Here is a 21,205-nt window from a genome sequence, read left to right as displayed (position 1 = left end):
AGCACACCTGATTGCTGCGTTTCCTCTTCAACCCCCCCCCCCCCCCCCCCCCCAATCTCTCTCTCCCTTCCTTCCTCAGTCACAGCTCGTACAGTACTCCTGAGGATAGCAATGATGAATCATTTTATCAGCTAAGGGTGTAACCCATTCTTTTAGGATTTTTATACATGTCAAGATCTGTCCAGTTAGTCACATCTAGCTCTTAAGTTAGGCCAGTTATATTTTGTCTCCAGGACAAAGATATTCTACCTGACTGTACTCTCCAACATACAGTACAGAAGAAAATGCTGGTCTTGTGTTCACATTCACTGTACTGCCCTGTCCCTGTGCTGCTCTGTACTCTGGGTGGAGACAAAAAAACAGAGGAGCTCACATTATTCATAGACAAAACAATCTTTGAGTCGCTTGTAAATGGTTTATCTTTGGAATGGTGCAGTGGAATGGAGCAGTCTTGTTCACAGATGATTGTACTGTATTGTAAGCTTGTCTTATTATGGTGTGAATTGAATTGGAGAGCAGCATGTCTGTTACAGTATGGAACTCACTAGAACTCTACAACAAGAGGCCTCTTATTTTATGGAATGACATCACTGATATATCATCCACCCTTGAGGGGAGTGTGACAGGCTAATTGTATTTTATGGAAGTAGGCTAATGCAGGACTTGTTGACCCACAGAACTTGAAGCTTCTTTTGTTTGATCTTCCATGTGTCCATCTGTTTGTTAGACAGTGGAAGAATACACTGTCTCATGTCTGTGCAGGTCTGTGTGTATCCTGCCTTAGCATGCATGTGACATTTCTCCCCCCCAGATGTAAAATAAGCCCGCTGTTGTTAACCCCACCCTCACTTTGACCTCTGACCTCATATGCCTCTGCAAACCTGTCACTCTACCCAGTACCTCTCAGCCAATAATATGCCTTTTACAGGCTAAAAAGTATTGCTCTGTAATGTGTACGTGTGAACAGTACTGTACATGCAGAAGTTTATTAGAAAATGTTACGCTAGCCTAGAATACCAAACTATATTTCATTCAATTTTACTGAACATCAGATAACAGCTGTTTACAATAAAACATTTGAACTGTTATTGTCTTTGAGTAATTTCTAGCTCTCATCAACAAAAACAGAAACTAATTGACCCCTGGATTATTTGTAAACTAAATGGGCCTAGTGGCGCAGTGGTCTAAGGCACTGCATCTCATTGCTAGAGATGTCACTTCCAGACTGTATCACAACTCAATGACTCAAGCCCAGTTCAGCTAATCCCTACCATTGTGTCACAGAGTTGTCATAATGCTTCAGCAATTGTACAATACACCAGGGCTGTCAGTAGACACAATATAAGTAACCTAATTGATGTCCCTTTAACTGCCCTGAATGCCTCTACTGATCCTACAGCTATTGTATGCAGTAATCATGTGCCTACTGTTCGCACTAAGCCGGTGTGCCCGAGGAGGAAGTCCACTGTGAGCAGCTCACCCTGCACTAACATAAAGAACATCTACTGCTGCTAAGCTTCACAGTAAAGCAATGAAAGCAAGTAAGCATCCCAGAAGATAAATGCTCAAAAGAGCCCACGTTAATACAGTTGAAGTCATACTACTCATACTACTCATACTACTCCTTCTCTGTTCCGCGGGTGATGTGGAGGTAAACCCAGGCCCTGCATGTCCCCAGGCACCCTCATTTGTTGACTTCTGTGATCGAAAAAGCCTTGGTTTCATGCATGTCAACATCAGAAGCCTCCTCCCTAAGTGTGTCTTACTCACTGCTCTAGCACACTCTGCTAACCCTGATGTCCTTGCCGTGTCTGAATCCTGGCTCAGGAAGGCCACCAAAAATTCTGAGATTTCCATACCCAACTATAACATCTTCCGTCAAGATAGAACTGCCAAAGGGGGAGGAGTTGCAGTCTACTGCAGAGATAGCCTGCAAAGTAATGTCATACTCTCCAGGTCCATACCCAAACAGTTCGAACTACTAATTTTGAAAATTACTCTCTCCAGAAATAAGTCTCTCACTGTTGCCGCCTGCTACCGACCCCCCTCAGCTCCCAGCTGTGCCCTGGACACCATTTGTGAATTGATCGCCCCCCATCTAGCTTCAGAGTTTGTTCTGTTAGGTGACCTAAACTGGGATATGCTTAACACCCCGGCAGTCCTACAATCTAAGCTAGATGCCCTCAATCTCACTCAAATCATCAAGGAACCCACCAGGTACAACCCTAACTCTGTAAACAAGGGCACCCTCATTGACGTCATCCTGACCAACTGGCCCTCCAAATACACCTCCGCTGTCTACAACCAGGATCTCAGCGATCACTGCCTCATTGCCTGTATCCGCTACGGAGCCGCAGTCAAACGACCACCCCTCATCACTGTCAAACGCTCCCTAAAACACTTCTGTGAGCAGGCCTTTCTAATCGACCTGGCCCGGGTATCCTGGAAGGACATTGACCTCATCCCGTCAGTTGAGGATGCCTGGTCTTTCTTTAAAAGTAACTTCCTCACCATTTTAGATAAGCATGCTCCGTTCAAAAAATGCAGAACTAAGAACAGATATAGCCCCTGGTTCACTCCAGACCTGACTGCCCTCGACCAGCACAAAAACATCCTGTGGCGGACTGCGCTAACATCGAATAGTCCCCGCGATATGCAACTGTTCAGGGAAGTCAGGAACCAATACACACAGTCAGTCAGGAAAGCTAAAGCCAACTTCTTCAGGCAGAAGTTTGCATCCTGTAGCTCCAACTCCAAAAAGTTCTGGGACACTGTGAAGTCCATGGAGAACAAGAGCACCTCCTCCCAGCTGCCCACTGCACTGAGACTAGGTAACATGGTCACCACCGATAAATCCATGATTATCGAAAACTTCAACAAGCATTTCTCAACGGCTGGCCATGCCTTCCGCCTGGCTACTCCAACCTCGGACAACAGCTCCCCCCCCCCCCCCGCAGCTACTCGCCCAAGCCTCTCCAGGTTCTCCTTTACCCAAATCCAGATAGCAGATGTCCTGAAAGAGCTGCAAAACCTGGACCCGTACAAATCAGCTGGGCTGGACAATCTGGACCCTCTATTCCTGAAACTATCCGCCGCCATTGTCGCAACCCCTATTACCAGCCTGTTCAACCTCTCTTTCATATCGTCTGAGATCCCCAAGGATTGGAAAGCTGCCGCAGTCATCCCCCTCTTCAAAGGGGGCGACACCCTGGACCCAAACTGTTACAGACCTATATCCATCCTGCCCTGCCTATCTAAGGTCTTCGAAAGCCAAGTCAACAAACAGGTCACTGACCATCTTGAATCCCACCGTACCTTCTCCGCTGTGCAATCTGGTTTCCGAGCCGGTCACGGGTGTACCTCAGCCACGCTCAAGGTACTAAACGATATCATAACCGCCATCGATAAAAGACAGTACTGTGCAGCCGTCTTCATAGACCTTGCCAAGGCTTTCGACTCTGTCAATCACCGTATTCTTATCGGCAGACTCAGTAGCCTCGGTTTTTCGGATGACTGCCTTGCCTGGTTCACCAATTACTTTGCAGACAGAGTTCAGTGTGTCAAATCGGAGGGCATGCTGTCCGGTCCTCTGGCAGTCTCTATGGGGGTGCCACAGGGTTCAATTCTCGGGCCGACTCTTTTCTCTGTATATATCAATGATGTTTCTCATGCTGCGGGCGATTCCCTGATCCACCTCTACGCAGATGACACCATTCTATATACTTCCGGCCCGTCCTTGGACACTGTGCTATCTAACCTCCAAACGAGCTTCAATGCCATACAGCACTCCTTCCGTGGCCTCCAACTGCTCTTAAACGCTAGTAAAACCAAATGCATGCTTTTCAACCGTTCGCTGCCTGCACCCGCACGCCTGACCAGCATCACCACCCTGGATGGTTCCGACCTTGAATATGTGGACATCTATAAGTACCTAGGTGTCTGGCTAGACTCTAAACTCTCCTTCCAGACCCATATCAAACATCTCCAATCGAAAATCAAATCAAGAGTCGGCTTTCTATTCCGCAACAAAGCCTCCTTCACTCACGCCGCCAAACTTACCCTAGTAAAACTGACTATCCTACCGATCCTCGACTTCGGCGACGTCATCTACAAAATTGCTTCCAACACTCTACTCAGCAAACTGGATGCAGTTTATCACAGTGCCATCCGTTTTGTCACTAAAGCACCTTATACCACCCACCACTGCGACTTGTATGCTCTAGTCGGCTGGCCCTCGCTACATATTCGTCGCCAGACCCACTGGCTCCAGGTCATCTACAAGTCCATGCTAGGTAAAGCTCCGCCTTATCTCAGTTCACTGGTTACGATGGCAACACCCATCCGTAGCACGCGCTCCAGCAGGTGTATCTCACTGATCATCCCTAAAGCCAACACCTCATTTGGCCGCCTTTCGTTCCAGTTCTCTGCTGCCTGTGACTGGAACGAATTGCAAAAATCGCTGAAGTTGGAGACTTTTATCTCCCTCACCAACTTCAAACATCTGCTATCTGAGCAGCTAACCGATCGCTGCAGCTGTACATAGTCTATTGGTAAATAGCCCACCCATTTTCACCTACCTCATCCCCATACTGTTTTTATTTATTTATTTTTATTTTTCTGCTCTTTTGCACACCAATATCTCTACCTGTACATAACCATCTGATCATTTATCACTCCAGTGTTAATCTGCATAATTGTAATTATTTGCCTACCTCATGCCTTTTGCACACAATGTATATATAGACTCCCCTTTTTTTCTACTGTGTTATTGACTTGTTAATTGTTTACTCCATGTGTAACTCTGTGTTGTCTGTTCACACTGCTATGCCTTATCTTGGCCAGGTCGCAGTTGCAAATGAGAACTTGTTCTCAACTAGCCTACCTGGTTAAATAAAGGTGAAATAAAAAAAAAAAAAAAAATATGTCTACATACACTTAGGTTGGAGTCATTAAACTCGTTTTTCAACCACTCCACAAATATCTTGTTAACAAACTATAGTTTTGGCAAGTCGGTTGACAGACAAATTATTTAACTTATAATTGACTGGATCACACTTCCAGTGGGTCAGAAGTTCACATACACTACGTTGACTGTGCCTTTAAACAGCTTGGAAAATTCCAGAAAATCATGTCATGGCTTTAGAAGCTTCTGATAGGCTAATTGACATCATTTGAGTCAATTGGAGGTGTACCTGTGGATGTATTTCAAGGCCTACCTTCAAACTCAGTGCCTCTGCTTAACATCATGGGAAAATCAAAAGAAACCAGCCAAGACCTCAGAAAAAATATTGTAGACCCTTATCAAGTCTGGTTCTTCCTTGGGAGCAATTTCCAAAAGCCTGAAGTTACCACGTTCATCTGTACAAATAATAGTACCCAAGTATTAACACCATGGGACCACACAGCCGTCATACTTCTCAGGAAGGAGATGCGTTCTGCCTCCTAGAGATGAATGTACTTTGGTGCGAAAAGTGCAAATCAATCCCAGAACAGCAGCAAAGGACCTTGTGAAGATGCTGGAGGAAACCGGTTCAAAATTATCTATATCCACAGTAAAATGAGTCCTATATCGACATAACCTGAAAGGCCGCTCAGCAAGGAGGGACTGGTGCATTTCTCAAATTAGATGTCATCATGAGGGGAGGAAAATTGTGGATCTATTGAAGCAACATCTCAAGACATAAGTCAGGAAGTTAAAGCTTGGTCGCAAATTAGTCTTCCAAATGGACAATGACCCCAAGCATACTTCCAAAGTTGTGGCAAAATGGCTTAAGGACAACAAAGTCAAGGTATTGGAGTGGCCATCACAAAGCCCTGACCTCAAACCTATATAAAATTTGTGGGCAGAACTGAAAAGGTGTGTACGAGCAAGGAGGCCTACAAACCTGACTCAGTTACACCATCTCTGTCATGAGGAATGGGCCAAAATTCACCCAATTTATTGTGGGAAGCTTGTGGAAGGCTACCTGAAACATTTGACCCAAGTTAAACATTTTCAAGGCAATGCTACCAAATACTAATTGAGTGTATGTAAACTTCTGACCCACTGGGAATGTGATGAAATAAATAAATGCTGAAATAAATATTTATCTCAACTATTATTCTGACATTTCACATTATTAAAATACAGTGGCAATCCTAACTGACCCAAGACAGGGGATTTTTACTAGGATTAAATGTCAGGAATTGTGAAAAACTGAGTTGAAATATATTTCCCTAAGGTGTATGTAACCTTCCGACTTCAACTGTATATGTAGCTTAAAAAACAAGTTTCATGAATCAATAATTTGCTAGTAACAGATGACATTCATATTCTGAGTATCTCTAAAACTCACTTAGATAATACCTTTGATGATACAGTGGTAGCAACACAAGATTATAACGTTTATTGAAAATATAGAAATGCCAATGGTGGAGGTGTAGATGTTTTATATTCAGAACCACATTCCTGCAAACAGACACTGCACTTGACACATTTATGAAGTTGCTAATAAGCATGCACCCATTAAGAAAATGAAAACTGTTAAATCCCTGTAAATTGATGAGGAATTGAAAAATGGTATGGTTGAGAGGGAAGAGGCAAAAGGAATGGCAAATAAGTCTGGCTGCACAACCGATTGGCAAACTTATTGAAAATTGAGAAATCATGTGACTAAACTGAAAAAAAGAAGAAGAAACTACACTATTAAACCAAGATAAATTAAATAAAGAATGATAATAAAAAGCTTTGGAGCACCTTAAATGAAATTCTGTGGAAAAAAGGCAAACTCAGCTCCATCCTTCATTGAATCAGATGGCTCATTCATCACAAAACCAACTGATATTGCCAACTACTTTAAGGCTCCATGGATTAATGAGGAATTGAAAAACTGTATGGTTGAAAGAGATGGGGCAAAAGGAGTGACTATTAAATATGTCAGCAACTCTGACTGGCTTAAATTATGTTAATAAACTCAACAAAAAGAAGAAACTGTATTATGAAGTCAAGATCAAAAACCTTTGGAGTACTTTAAATTAATTATGGGCAGAAAGACAAATTCAACTTTCATCGAATCAGATGGCTTAGTTATCACAAAGCCATTTGATGTTGCCAATTATTTTAATGATTACGCCATTGGCAAAGTAGGCAAATTTAGGCAGAAATGCCAACAATGAACAGTGAGCCATCGTACTCATGCATACAAATAAAATAATGAAAGGAAAGGAAAGCATTGCAAGTTTTTAGAATTTTGTAAAGTTAGTGTTCAAGAGGTGGAAAAAATACTGTATGTAGCTCCCTCCAGTAACCACGAGCACAACTGTTCCTTGATTTTAACTGGTGGTTTTATTCTGTATTTATTTATATATATATATATATGTATTTATTTATTTATATATATATATATATATATATATATATATATATATATATTTATATTTGTATTTGTCAGATTCATCACCTTCCGTGAGAACTATAAAGTACTATAAAGTAAATGAAAATACAGTTAAGAACACTCTTACAACTTTCTTGTCTTATGAGTGACTTATTAGCTTGGTATAACTCTGAAGTGCATACATACATAAGCAGTTTAGCCGGAGCTTTAACAGTATCAGATTAAACACATGAATAAAGGAAAAATACCTAATTGGCTGCTTATTACAGAAGGGAGGAAATCAAACTTCACACTTCTTATTCTTGGCATGAATTCACGCTTCCTCCTTAATTATTATAACGTTACCATCCTAACATACATGCTTCAACCTTTACAAACTACACCTGTAGACACAGCGTGGGATTGCCTTCACTCCAAAACTGTGTTGCTACGATAATAATCCCCGTTCCAACAGTTCTTAGCCACGTAGTTCCGCTTGTCTTGCCATTTCCCCCGCATAGCGAACACGTAAAGAATTCAAACAAAAAACAACAACATAGACTGACAGGTTAATTGTCAGTTATCGATCAATAATGACAAACCTCTTGGCATTGACTCTATAGCTGACTCTTTACCCACTCCTATCTGTCATATCTTAAATCTGAGCCTAGAGGAAAGTCTTTGTCCTCATGCCTGGAGGGAAGCCAAACATTCAGCATGCTTATAGAGACGGTCACTCAACATGTACTGCACTGACACAAACGACTGATGGTTGGTTGAAAGAAGAATATAAGAATATTGTGGGAGCTTCTCTTTGGTGTACCGCAGGGCAGCTCTCTAAGCCCTCCACTCTTTCCTATTTTTACCTATGACCTGCCACTGGCATTAAACAAAGCATATGTGTCCATGAATACTGATGATTCAACCATCTATGCATCAGCAACCACAGCTAATGAAGTCACTGAAACCCTTAGCAAACAGTTGTATTCTGTTTAGGAATGGGTGGCCAGTAATAAACTTTTCCTGAACATCTCTAAAACTAAGAGCATTGTATTTGGTATAAATCATTCTGTAAGTTCTAGACCTCAGCTGAATCTGGTAATGAATGGTGTGGCTGTTGAACAAGTTGAGGAGACTAAGTTACTTGGTGTGACAATAGATTGTTAACTGTCATGGTAGATTCAATGGTTGAAATGATGGGGAGAGGTCGGTCCTTAATTAAGAGATGCTCTGCTTGTTTGACACCACACTCCAAAAAGCATGCCCTGCAGTGCTAGTTTAGTCTTATCTTGATTATTGTCCATTTGTGTGGTCGAGTGCTGCAAGGAAAGGCCTAGTTAAGCTGCAGCTGGTCCAGAACAGAGCTGCACGCCTTGCACTTCATTATAATCAGAGGGATAATATAAATACTATGCATGCCAGTCTCTCTTGGCTAATAGTTCAGGAGAGACTGACTGCATCACTTCATCTTTTTATAAGAAACATGAATGTGTTGAAAATTCCAAATAGTTTGCATAGTCAACTTACACACAGCTGACACACACACTTAACCTACTAGACATGCCACCAAGGGTCTTTTCACAGTCCCCAAATCTAGAACAAATTCAAGAAAACGTACAGTATTATATAGAGCTATTATTCAATGGAACTCCCTTCCATCTGGTTTCAAAAAACAAATAAAGCAACACCTCACGGTACAATGCCTCTCCTATATTTAACCTAAATTGTTTATTTGTATGTATTGATATATAGTCTACGGGTGCCATTTTTAAATTGATGTTGTTCTGTTCTTGTCAATTTAATGTTCTGTATTATGTAATGTTTCATGTTTTGTGTGGACCCCAGAAAGAGTAGCTGGTGCTTTCGCAACATCTAATGGGGATCCTAATAAAATACCATGGTGTGAACCTGTCAGCCCCACCATGTTTACACACATAAGGTCACTGACCCTAACTATATGTGTTCCCCTAGGGAGTCCCACGCTACCCTCAGTGGATCAAATAACCCTGCTCTGACACACACACACACACAAATACACCACATTAACTGACTGTTTGTGGGGCGAGAGGACATTTTTTTTTGTTTCTTGATGTTGTTTTTATTTGTCTTTATTAGTTGTGGTTCAGATGTCTGGCGCTCAGACAAAAGAGCCAGGAACATAATGCTCCACTTCTCCACTCCCCTGGTGTGACTTGACTGAGATTGAGTAACTTGGAATAAAGAGCATGTGGTTGGCAATGGTTGCTTGGTTTTCCATTGGTGGGGTGTAATGCATTGGGAAATACCACAGCAATTATGTATGGGAACATTCTTCATGCTAACTAATCTAAAAAGTATATTATATGCCATCTTTTGGCATTCTTCCATGTATTAGTACTTATGCTCATACTTACTTATACTAGTGATGGGGGCAAAAATCAATGCAGTTACTTATTATTTATTATTATTATTATTATTATTATTATTATCATCATCTTTGGGACAATATTATATCGATATTTGATGGATTTGTAGCGTTAGCTAGCACTAGTTAGCTCTACCTGCGCTAAAAGTCTGGTATTTTTCATCCTATAGCTTGTTCTCTTTAAATAATGAGCCAACATGTTTTCAGCACTTTTATTTCCATGACTGATCAAAAACACATTTTCTCTCTCTTGTTTCTCTGCTGCAGACATATAGTGAGCAATATGTTTGGAACATCAAATCGCAGTATCGAATCACAATACATATAGAATTATGAGAATCGTGAGAATCGCAATACATATCATATCATCACCTAAGTATCGTGATATTATCGGATTGTGAGGTCCATGGCAGTTTTAATCCCTAACTTATACCATGTGACCTTACCAGGCAAAACTCTAGTTAGGCTAAAACTTTTCCATGTAGCCCGGAAAAACTCGGGACCTGGTGATGTTTGGGAACATTCTTCTATGCTTGGCTAATTGAATACGTGTACAGTGAATCACAGCGTGCCACCTCTGACATCCTCCATGTGTGTGTTTCCTCCAGGGTCATGTGTGATTGAAGAGGACCACCACCACCACCACCAGGCTGCTGAGGGAACCTGTATGCCCAGAGAAACAGCAACCAGTATGGACATTGTGGAAGACTTCCCTCCCCCGCCTCCGGAAAGTAAGTAATGCCAACATCCTCCTCTCCTCCCCTCTCTCTCTCTGACTCAATCTCTCCCAGCACTTGTAAATCCCCCCGTAGCCAATGAGAACACATGCTGCTGCTCAGGCCTGTGGACAGCTCTGTTTATGGTTTTCTATGCTGAGATGAGTGAGGCGCTACTTGGTAATGTCATTATGTCATGTCCGTTGGTAGATTTAGCTTGTCGTCCTGAGATGTTATCAGACTGTAGTGACCATCTCTACTTGTCCCTTTGTTACGCCTAGTGCAGTTTGTGTGTTCTTGTTGATGTTTTTGAGTAGTCAGTTAATGTTGCTCAAACTAACAGGTCCTAAAGGCTGTTTTGGCTGATGATGATGGGGATCTATATATCATATTTCTGTTAGCCCTGTTTATGGTAACAGGTCTTAAAGGTCTGTTTTGGCTGATGATGATGGGGATCTATATATCATATTTCTGTTAGCCCTGTTTATGGTAACAGGTCTTAAAGGTCTGTTTTGGCTGATGATGGGGATCTATATATCATATTTCTGTTAGCCCTGTTTATGGTAACAGGTTTGAAAGGTCTGTTTTGGCTGATGATGATGGGGATCTATATATCATATTTCTGTTAGCCCTGTTTATGGTAACAGGTCTTAAAGGTCTGTTTTGGCTGATGATGGGGATCTATATATCATATTTCTGTTAGCCCTGTTTATGGTAACAGGTTTGAAAGGTCTGTTTTGGCTGATGATGATGGGGATCTATATATCATATTTCTGTTAGCCCTGTTTATGGTAACAGGTCTTAAAGGTCTGTTTTGGCTGATGATGGGGATCTATATATCATATTTCTGTTAGCCCTGTTTATGGTAACAGGTTTGAAAGGTCTGTTTTGGCTGATGATGATGGGGATCTATATATCATATTTCTGTTAGCCCTGTTTATGGTAACAGGTCTTAAAGGTCTGTTTTGGCTGATGATGGGGATCTATATATCATATTTCTGTTAGCCCTGTTTATGGTAACAGGTTTGAAAGGTCTGTTTTGGCTGATGATGGGGATCTATATATCATATTTCTGTTAGCCCTGTTTATGGTAACAGGTCTTAAAGGTCTGTTTTGGCTGATGATGATGGGGATCTATATATCATATTTCTGTTAGCCCTGTTTATGGTAACAGGTCTTAAAGGTCTGTTTTGGCTGATGATGGGGATCTATATATCATATTTCTGTTAGCCCTGTTTATGGTAACAGGTCTTAAAGGTCTGTTTTGGCTGATGATGATGGGGATCTATATATCATATTTCTGTTAGCCCTGTTTATGGTAACAGGTCTTAAAGGTCTGTTTTGGCTGATGATGATGGGGATCTATATATCATATTTCTGTTAGCCCTGTTTATGGTAACAGGTCTTAAAGGTCTGTTTTGGCTGATGATGATGGGGATCTATATATCATATTTCTGTTAGCCCTGTTTATGGTAACAGGTCTTAAAGGTCTGTTTTGGCTTATGATGATGGGGATCTATATATCATATTTCTGTTAGCCCTGTTTATGGTAACAGGTCTTAAAGGTCTGTTTTGGCTGATGATGGGGATCTATATATCATATTTCTGTTAGCCCTGTTTATGGTAACAGGTTTGAAAGGTCTGTTTTGGCTGATGATGATGGGGATCTATATATCATATTTCTGTTAGCCCTGTTTATGGTAACAGGTCTTAAAGGTCTGTTTTGGCTGATGATGGGGATCTATATATCATATTTCTGTTAGCCCTGTTTATGGTAACAGGTTTGAAAGGTCTGTTTTGGCTGATGATGATGGGGATCTATATATCATATTTCTGTTAGCCCTGTTTATGGTAACAGGTTTGAAAGGTCTGTTTTGGCTGATGATGGGGATCTATATATCATATTTCTGTTAGCCCTGTTTATGGTAACAGGTCTTAAAGGTCTGTTTTGGCTGATGATGATGGGGATCTATATATCATATTTCTGTTAGCCCTGTTTATGGTAACAGGTCTTAAAGGTCTGTTTTGGCTGATGATGGGGATCTATATATCATATTTCTGTTAGCCCTGTTTATGGTAACAGGTCTTAAAGGTCTGTTTTGGCTGATGATGATGGGGATCTATATATCATATTTCTGTTAGCCCTGTTTATGGTAACAGGTCTTAAAGGTCTGTTTTGGCTGATGATGATGGGGATCTATATATCATATTTCTGTTAGCCCTGTTTATGGTAACAGGTCTTAAAGGTCTGTTTTGGCTGATGATGATGGGGATCTATATATCATATTTCTGTTAGCCCTGTTTATGGTAACAGGTCTTAAAGGTCTGTTTTGGCTGATGATGATGGGGATCTATATATCATATTTCTGTTAGCCCTGTTTATGGTAACAGGTCTTAAAGGTCTGTTTTGGCTGATGATGGGGATCTATATATCATATTTCTGTTAGCCCTGTTTATGGTAACAGGTTTGAAAGGTCTGTTTTGGCTGATGATGATGGGGATCTATATATCATATTTCTGTTAGCCCTGTTTATGGTAACAGGTCTTAAAGGTCTGTTTTGGCTGATGATGGGGATCTATATATCATATTTCTGTTAGCCCTGTTTATGGTAACAGGTTTGAAAGGTCTGTTTTGGCTGATGATGATGGGGATCTATATATCATATTTCTGTTAGCCCTGTTTATGGTAACAGGTCTTAAAGGTCTGTTTTGGCTGATGATGGGGATCTATATATCATATTTCTGTTAGCCCTGTTTATGGTAACAGGTCCTAAAGGCTGTTTTGGCTGATGATGATGGGGATCTATATATCATATTTCTGTTAGCCCTGTTTATGGTAACAGGTCTTAAAGGTCTGTTTTGGCTGATGATGATGGGGATCTATATATCATATTTCTGTTAGCCCTGTTTATGGTAACAGGTCTTAAAGGTCTGTTTTGGCTGATGATGATGGGGATCTATATATCATATTTCTGTTAGCCCTGTTTATGGTAACAGGTCTTAAAGGTCTGTTTTGGCTGATGATGATGGGGATCTATATATCATATTTCTGTTAGCCCTGTTTATGGTAACAGGTCTTAAAGGTCTGTTTTGGCTGATGATGATGGGGATCTATATATCATATTTCTGTTAGCCCTGTTTATGGTAACAGGTTTGAAAGGTCTGTTTTGGCTGATGATGGGGATCTATATATCATATTTCTGTTAGCCCTGTTTATGGTAACAGGTCTTAAAGGTCTGTTTTGGCTGATGATGATGGGGATCTATATATCATATTTCTGTTAGCCCTGTTTATGGTAACAGGTTTGAAAGGTCTGTTTCGACTGAGACACTGATGGTCAGTCTAGCTCCCTGAGGGCCTTTTCATGATGGGCAGACCGTGTAAACACATTCCTCTCTGGAGCTCGTGGGCTGTGGAACGAAGGAGTAAGGAGAAGGAGGAGGAGAAATGTGCCACAATTGCGAAGGGCAGACAATGTGCCTCAGTATCTGAGCCCTGGCTGAATACTGCAGCATCAGGCACGCGCGCACACACACGCACCACAGGGAATGGAACAGGCCAGAGAAATGCCTCATCTCCAGCTGGGCAGCCACTTGCCTTGTTGCCGTGGCGATGCTGGAGCACATTGTAAGCCTACTCATTGAGCAGAGCAGTGTGGCAGAGAGGAGAGGAGGCACGGGAACAGAATCCATATTGTGGTTATTAATTGACAATGGATGTTGGGGACAGGCCTAGTTTTCTCTCTCTCTGTGTGTGTGTGTGTGCTGGCTAGAGAGAGAGTATTGAGCAGACTGCAGGCACACATTCTCACAGCGCCAACTATCCATGGCTTCATCATTTACACTTGATCGTGACCAAATTATTGAATGGGCAATTTAAACGAATAATCTGTTCAAGCTTTTATACAATCTCTGTTCCATCACACCCTGCTCTGCTTTACTTGGACCAGCCTGTGCGTCAGAGAGTAGACACGCACAAGAATGAATATGCATCCCATGGCTCAGCAGTGAAACATCCCTCCAGGCAGTGGCTAGCTGTGCCTGGTCCTTCTAGCTGGTCCGACACAGCTATTCATTATCACAGATGGGAACAGCAGATGTCACCTCTTCCCAGGTTTTCCCTCCTAATGTTCTGCTCTAGCGCCTTCAAAGTTTAGTTTCAGGGTGTACATAGAGGTCAGAGGTCACAGCAGAGTCACAGACCATTGTCATAACTTCAGACTGAGGGCTAGACCACTTCCTGTCAACCCCTTAGGGAGTCATGATGGGGATTTAGACTAAAGGGCTCATAGTGCTGTAGAGCTTCAAGGACTTTTGGGTCTCTGAGTGATTGATCTGTGTATTGGAACTGGGGATAAGGACTTATTTAAGCCTGAGGGGTTAGTAACCTTTGAGTAATGTATTTGATGGTTAGTGAGCCTAACCTGTAGCCTTACTTACCGTTGTGTATTTATGTTAGACAGTGTTGTTTCTAGTAACAGCTGTCTAAATGTCAGCTTAGAGTTTACTCAGTCAAGCAGGAAGTATTTAGCCAGCACAGGAAACGGAACTGATGTGAATAGGGGTCAAAGGGAAAAAGGTGTAGATCTATACTGAGAAATCTTAGTAGGAAATCTTCTCATTTAGATGAGAGGGTTGAATTGTTACCTCTGGTTTGGTCATTCAGGAAATTGTGCCAGAACTTAGAGAAAAGGAGAGAAAAGGGAATTTTACTCAGTTTCTTAGCGGGAACAGTCAGGATATGAGAGTTTACCTTGGTTAACCTAGTCGTGGGGAAACCTGAATCCTGATAGGACAGTCGTGTTTGTACTGGAACTGAGTCGCGTGGGAAATCTGTGGTATGTTTAGGAGCAGAGGTATGCCCGTTTCTGTTAGATATGTCCGCCACGGCCAGGGAGATAAAGTAGCAGTCTCAGATGGGGTTGTGACCTCTTAAACTGAAGCTCCTGCCTCCCATAGGGAAACTGTGTAATAGGAATCTGGATCCAATAGCAAGTCCATGTACTTGGACTCCTGTAGAGAGAAGTGGATGTTTGAATGGGCTGAATACAGAGCATTCCTTTCATCTATACCACCGATGACTTCTGACTGTCACCTTCTGTGAACCCTTTGCCAGCATTCAGCAGGGATTCTAATGTCATGGATTTTTCTCTCTCTTTAGGCTACAGACTTTCCTCTCCTCTTTACACCCCTCTCCCTAATTCACCTCCTTTATTCAGTATGTCAGAAAGTACAAGAGAAGTGCTCGCACAACGGCTGTCCATTTGATTTGACAGGCTTTTTCCTACGCCTTACACAATGGTGTCAGTCGGTGTCCTCAACCTGAATAAACCCCCTGATACTAAACCTACACACGGCCCTCCCAAAGGAACCTCATATAGCGGTGAAAAGAACAATAAACTGGAGAGCAAGACCAGGTTTCCTCTAACCCACCACCATGTCACTTTAAGTCCTCTGAATTAGGTCTGTGGTGACATTTACATTCCATATGCATCCTCAGCACAGTTTAGGTCAGAGAGAGAAAGTGGCTTTCGTTCTTCATCTCTATTCCTTCATCAACATTGATCTGAAAGGAGATAAGGAAGGAAAGCCAGTTTGGACTATTGAGATGCAGCCCAGGATTCATAGGAAAAACATGTTTTTTTCTGGTCATTGGGGGTGTGACGACACTGCTCACCGAACTGCATCGTGTGGAGGATGATGTTAAAAATATTTGTTGGTCTGATGTGATTAATGAGGAGCATCCAGACACTGCATTTCAATTATTGATCAACATGCACCTAATAAGAAACGGACTGTTAGAACTGTTCAGGCTCCATGGATTGATGAGGAATTGAAAAATGGTATGGTTGAAAGAGACTGAGCAAAAGGAGTGGCTAATAAGTCTGGCTGCACATCTGACTGGCTGGTTTACTGCAAAATGAGAAATTATGTGACTAAACTCAACAAATATAAGAAGAAACTGTATTTTGAAACCAGTACATTAAATTAAGTTATGGGCAGAAAGACAAATTCAACTCCATCTTTCATCGAATCAGATGGCTTGTTCATCACAAAACCATTTGATATTGCCAATTATTTTAATGATTACTTTCATTGGCAAGTGGGCAAATCTACAGTGGTTGCTCCACTAAAAGTTGTGTGATTATGCTGCGGGACTTAGAGGTAATTTGTGGTTTAGTACGGTACCCTGCGTCACCACTTCATTGCTCCAGACCAGCGCAAGGGGGAGTTAGAGCACTGATTATGCTTTTGGGTCCTACTGTGTCTCTAACTGACAATGAATGGGTGACATAAACCTAAATAGAAACTGATAATTGTGCACAACTTCAGTATTACTTACTAAAACTGTTGTTACACTAAGGTTTTTATTTTGTTAGGATTATTTTGCTCTTACTGTACTGTACTGTACTGTAGGCCACTGGTCACGTTATACAGCGCCTGAGTGGCGCAACGGTCTAAGATACTGCATAGCAGTGCAAGCTGTGTTGCTACAGATGCTGGTTCAATGCCTTGACTGGGAGACCCATGAGAACTGTCGTTTTTTGGTTTCTCTCCCTCTAAAAACAGAAATAAATAATTCTAAATAACAAACTGGCATTATTTACAAATTAGTAACAATGTCTCACCCCATGTTCAAGAATGGCCCTTTTCTCGCTCATTTTACGTTATTTGAAAACGAAATAATCTCCAAAATATTGTTATTTTTTAAACAAAGTGATTATTACTATTAGTATTATTAATTTAGAATTATATAAAAGCCCCTTGGATATTCTCACAGATATATTATTACCCTGTTATTAGCAGGACAATATATATTGGTCATATTGGTCATGGCTCCCGAGTGGCGCACAATGGTATTGCCTTGCAGTTCTCCAGCTGTATACACTGAAAGCGTGCAAGGTTCAAGGCACGAGGGCAGGGGGCACGGATGGGCCGCAGAGCCGCGCACAGAAGACCGACCTAGCCCATGGGGAAGGGAAGAGGAGGAAAGGGGACAGGGGTGGACACCCACCCCTCCACACAGGCAACACTTTAAGGGCCATTGCACTAATAACGGAGCTGACTAGGGAAACGTTCCAGCTGTTCTGTTTTTAGTGCCAGTCTGCACGTTCAAACTAAAACAATGTAAATAATAATGGCATCTTTATGTTTTCGTTAATAAAATAATGATAAAAATACTCTTTCAAAATGCCGATTTGTTTATTTAGTTTTTAGTTTAGTTTTTATTTTTCGATATACTATAGGCCGACCGTAGGTGACTTGAGTCTCAATAGTGTTGAGTAATATGCTGTTAAAAGTGGTGTAGGTCTTATTTATTTAAAGAGCATATTGAATTTAGAAGCAATAGGAAATGAAGCGCTGCTCTGAGACAAGCATGGGGACCGGTCTTGATAAAGCAATGAGATTTTTATTTTCACTGAATCTCCGTTTGGGTATTGGTTACACTACAATTATACAATTAGGGTGTAGAAATGCTATGCTCTTAGTCTAATCTTTATATAACTAGGCAAGTCAGTAAAGTACAAATTCTTATTTAAATTATTTGCTAAGAGAGACTGGCATGCATAGTATTTTAGTTTAGCCCTCTGATTACGGTGAAGAGCAGTATGTACAGCTCTGTTCTGGGCCAGCTGCAGCTTAACTAGGTCTTTCTTTGCAGCACAACCATATGACTGGACAATAATCAAGATAACTAGAGCAGGCAGGACTTGCTTTGTGGAGTCAAAAAAGCAGAGCATTTCTTTATTACGGCCAGACCTCTCCTTCTTTGTATAACCACTGAATTTACATGTTTTGACCATGACAATTTACAGTCTTAGGTAACACCAAGTCATTTAGTCTGCTCAACTTGTGTATCAGCCACACCATTCATGACCAGATTCAGTTGAGGTCTAGAACTTAGGGAAGGATTTATACCAAATACAATGCTCTTAGTTTTAGAGATGTTCAGGACCAGTTTATTCCTGGCCACCCATTCCAAACAGACTGCAACTTTTTGCTAAGGGTTTCAGTGACTTCATTAGCTGTGGTTGCTGGTGAGTATATGGTTGATGCCAGTGGCAGGTCATTGGTAAAAATAGAAAAGAGTAGAGGGCCTAGAGAGCTGCCCTGCAGTACACCACACTTTACATGTTTGACATTAGGAGATTAGGTTAGGATTAGGAGATTCCATTAACGAAAACCCTCTGAGTTCAATTAGATAGATAGCTCTGGATCCATGATATATCAAAGGTTGAAAAACCATAACACATACGTTTTCTCAACAATAGGTTATGGTCAATAATATCAAAGGCTGCAATGAAACCTAACAGAACAGCTCCCACAATCTTCTTATTATCAATTTCTTTCAACCAATGTCTATTCATAACCACACAGTGGGTGGTGGGTCAAGTTGGGACCCTCTACCAAGTTAAATATGAATGCAGACCCACCCTTTTGCTAATTACAAACCTGCATTCATATTTAACATATTTGGCTTTTCAACCAACCACCCACTGTGTGACTATGAATAGACATTAGTGGGGTCAGGCGTCGGTAACCTCACATTTTTGGAGAGAAGGGAAAATAACTACATTTGAGCTTTTGCCGATCTTTGAGCATAATGATTAAACTTCACTTATTCTACTTGCATATGTCTCATGTTCTCTCGCTCTATCCAAAGCCACACAAAGGTAAGCTGTATTTCTCTGACTCCAACTCTCTCTCTCTCCTTTCTGTGATTAGTGTTGGTGGACGAGGTGCCCTATGCCGATGAAGAAGAGGGGGAGCAGTTTGAGTTTGATGACAGTGGGGATGAGTTCCCTGAGGCAGACCGGACACCCCATGCCCCTCCAGCCCCAGACTACGGGGACAAGGCCCAGATCAATGGTGTGGCCCCTCACCCACAGCAGGAAGGACCAGACCCCCGGCCCTCCAACCCGGAGCCCACAGCAGCAGCAGCAGCGGACACAGACACAGTGGCAGCTGAACCACCAGTTCCAGTAGCCATGGCTACAACAGACACAGTGGCATCAGCACCGGATCCTCCAGTAGCCAATGCTCCAACAGAAACAACAGCTCCAGTGGCAGCAGCAGAAGGGGACAAGACTTCATCTGTCCAAGCTGGCGCAGACCGTGACTTACCCCCTCCTCCACCCCCAGAGGACTCCACTCCTGTAGGAACAGACTCCGTGAACACAAGTTAGTGAAAACAAGTGTTCAGTTTTCCTCTTTATCACCTGGATGTCTGAGGATAGATCCTCTGTCTCGTTGTAGCCTAAACATACACAAATAATATACCACCACAACCATATCATTGTTCCACACTGAGTGGGTGCTGTACAGTAGTTGGTGTCATGCAGTCCATTCTTAGTGCATGTTTTGTGCCTACACATGTTGTATTACCTCATTCTGACACATGCGCCATGTCAGGCTGGAAAATACATTAGTGTAGTCCAGCCTGGTATCACTGGCTGCCTGGTTCAGGGTGGCTCTTGGCATTCATCACACACAGCTTGACACCACCAGAACACTACCCCTCTCTCTCTCTCTCTCTCTCTCTCTCTCTCTCTCTCTCTCTCTCTCTCTCTCTCTCTCTCTCTCTGTCTCTCTGTCTCTCTCTGTCTCTCTCTCTGTGTGTCAGAGGAGAGAGGTCAATCGCCCCAGTTAGACTCACCCCACATTTTTACTAGAGACTCCAACAACCTCTTGCTAACACACATTCCATGCACTTCCCTCTCTCTAGCACTCACCTCCCAAGTTCCTATGTCTCTCCCCCTCTGACGATTACATCCTAGTCCAATTGAGAGTCCAGGCCCCTCTCCTCTCCAGTGTCTGACCAGTACTGTTTGCTTCGCAGCATATGTGTCTGTAGTGTGTTCTAGTGGGTGTATTGTGATTTATCTCTTCTGACCACAGGGCCCGAGACGAGGTGTGTGGTGTAAAACAGTAAACACACTACGGTGTGATCGAAGGCTTCAGAGAAGGAAGGCCCACAGGCTGAGATTTGAAGTAGTGGAAGTTAAATGTTTAAGTCACAGTATTCTTCTTCAGTCTTCTGCAATGATCGCAAGTTGGAGTGCTTAGTCACCTAACCAATGATAGACATGATGTGGTCTCATCAAATTGCTCTCATGGAATTTTATGGCAGTACTTTTTAGTATTTTGCAATTGTGCAAAGTAATCTGATAACAAATGAGTTCCAGCACATTTGGAGCCTTTGGAGTGTTACATTTGGAGTGTGTAACTGTAGCTATGTTGATGGGGATCCTTTGGAGCAGTGTGTAATTGTAGCTGTGTTGTATTAATGGGGATCATTTGGAGCAGTGTGTAACTGTAGCTGTGTTGTATTGGTGGGGATCATTTGGAGCAGTGTGTAACTGTAGCTGTGTTGTGTTGGGAGAGATCATTTGGAGCAGTGTGTAACTGTAGCTGTGTTGTATTGGTGGGGATCATTTGGAGCAGTGTGTAACTGTAGCTGTGTTGTGTTGGTGGGGATCATTTGGAGCAGTGTGTAACTGTAGCTGTGTTGTATTAATGGGGATCATTTGGAGCAGTGTGTAACTGTAGCTGTGTTGATGGATCATTTGGAGCGGTGTGTAACTGTAGCTGTGTTGATGGATCATTTGGAGCAGTGTGTAACTGTAGCTGTGTTGTATTGGTGGGGATCATTTTGAGCAGTGTGTAACTAGCTGTGTTGTGTTGATGGGGATCATTTGGAGCAGTGTGCAACTGTAGCTGTGTTGTATTGGT

At 42.1% G+C, this 21,205-nt stretch overlaps 1 protein-coding gene across 2 annotated transcripts in view; it reads left to right on the top strand.

The window, feature by feature from the left end:
* Positions 1–21,205, top strand: part of LOC110498373 (rho guanine nucleotide exchange factor 10) — an 80,448-nt gene that overhangs the window by 12,587 nt on the left and 46,656 nt on the right. For both annotated transcript variants that reach the window (XM_036954986.1, XM_036954985.1), the window contains exons 2-3: positions 10,365–10,487; positions 19,199–19,654. In XM_036954986.1, coding sequence (XP_036810881.1) covers positions 10,365–10,487; positions 19,199–19,654 — 579 coding nt within the window. The remainder of the gene's footprint in view (positions 1–10,364; positions 10,488–19,198; positions 19,655–21,205) is intronic.

Source organism: Oncorhynchus mykiss, chromosome 19 (assembly GCF_013265735.2).
Source record: "Oncorhynchus mykiss isolate Arlee chromosome 19, USDA_OmykA_1.1, whole genome shotgun sequence".
Lineage (NCBI taxonomy): Eukaryota > Metazoa > Chordata > Actinopteri > Salmoniformes > Salmonidae > Oncorhynchus > Oncorhynchus mykiss.
This window is presented reverse-complemented; position numbering and strand designations above follow the sequence as displayed.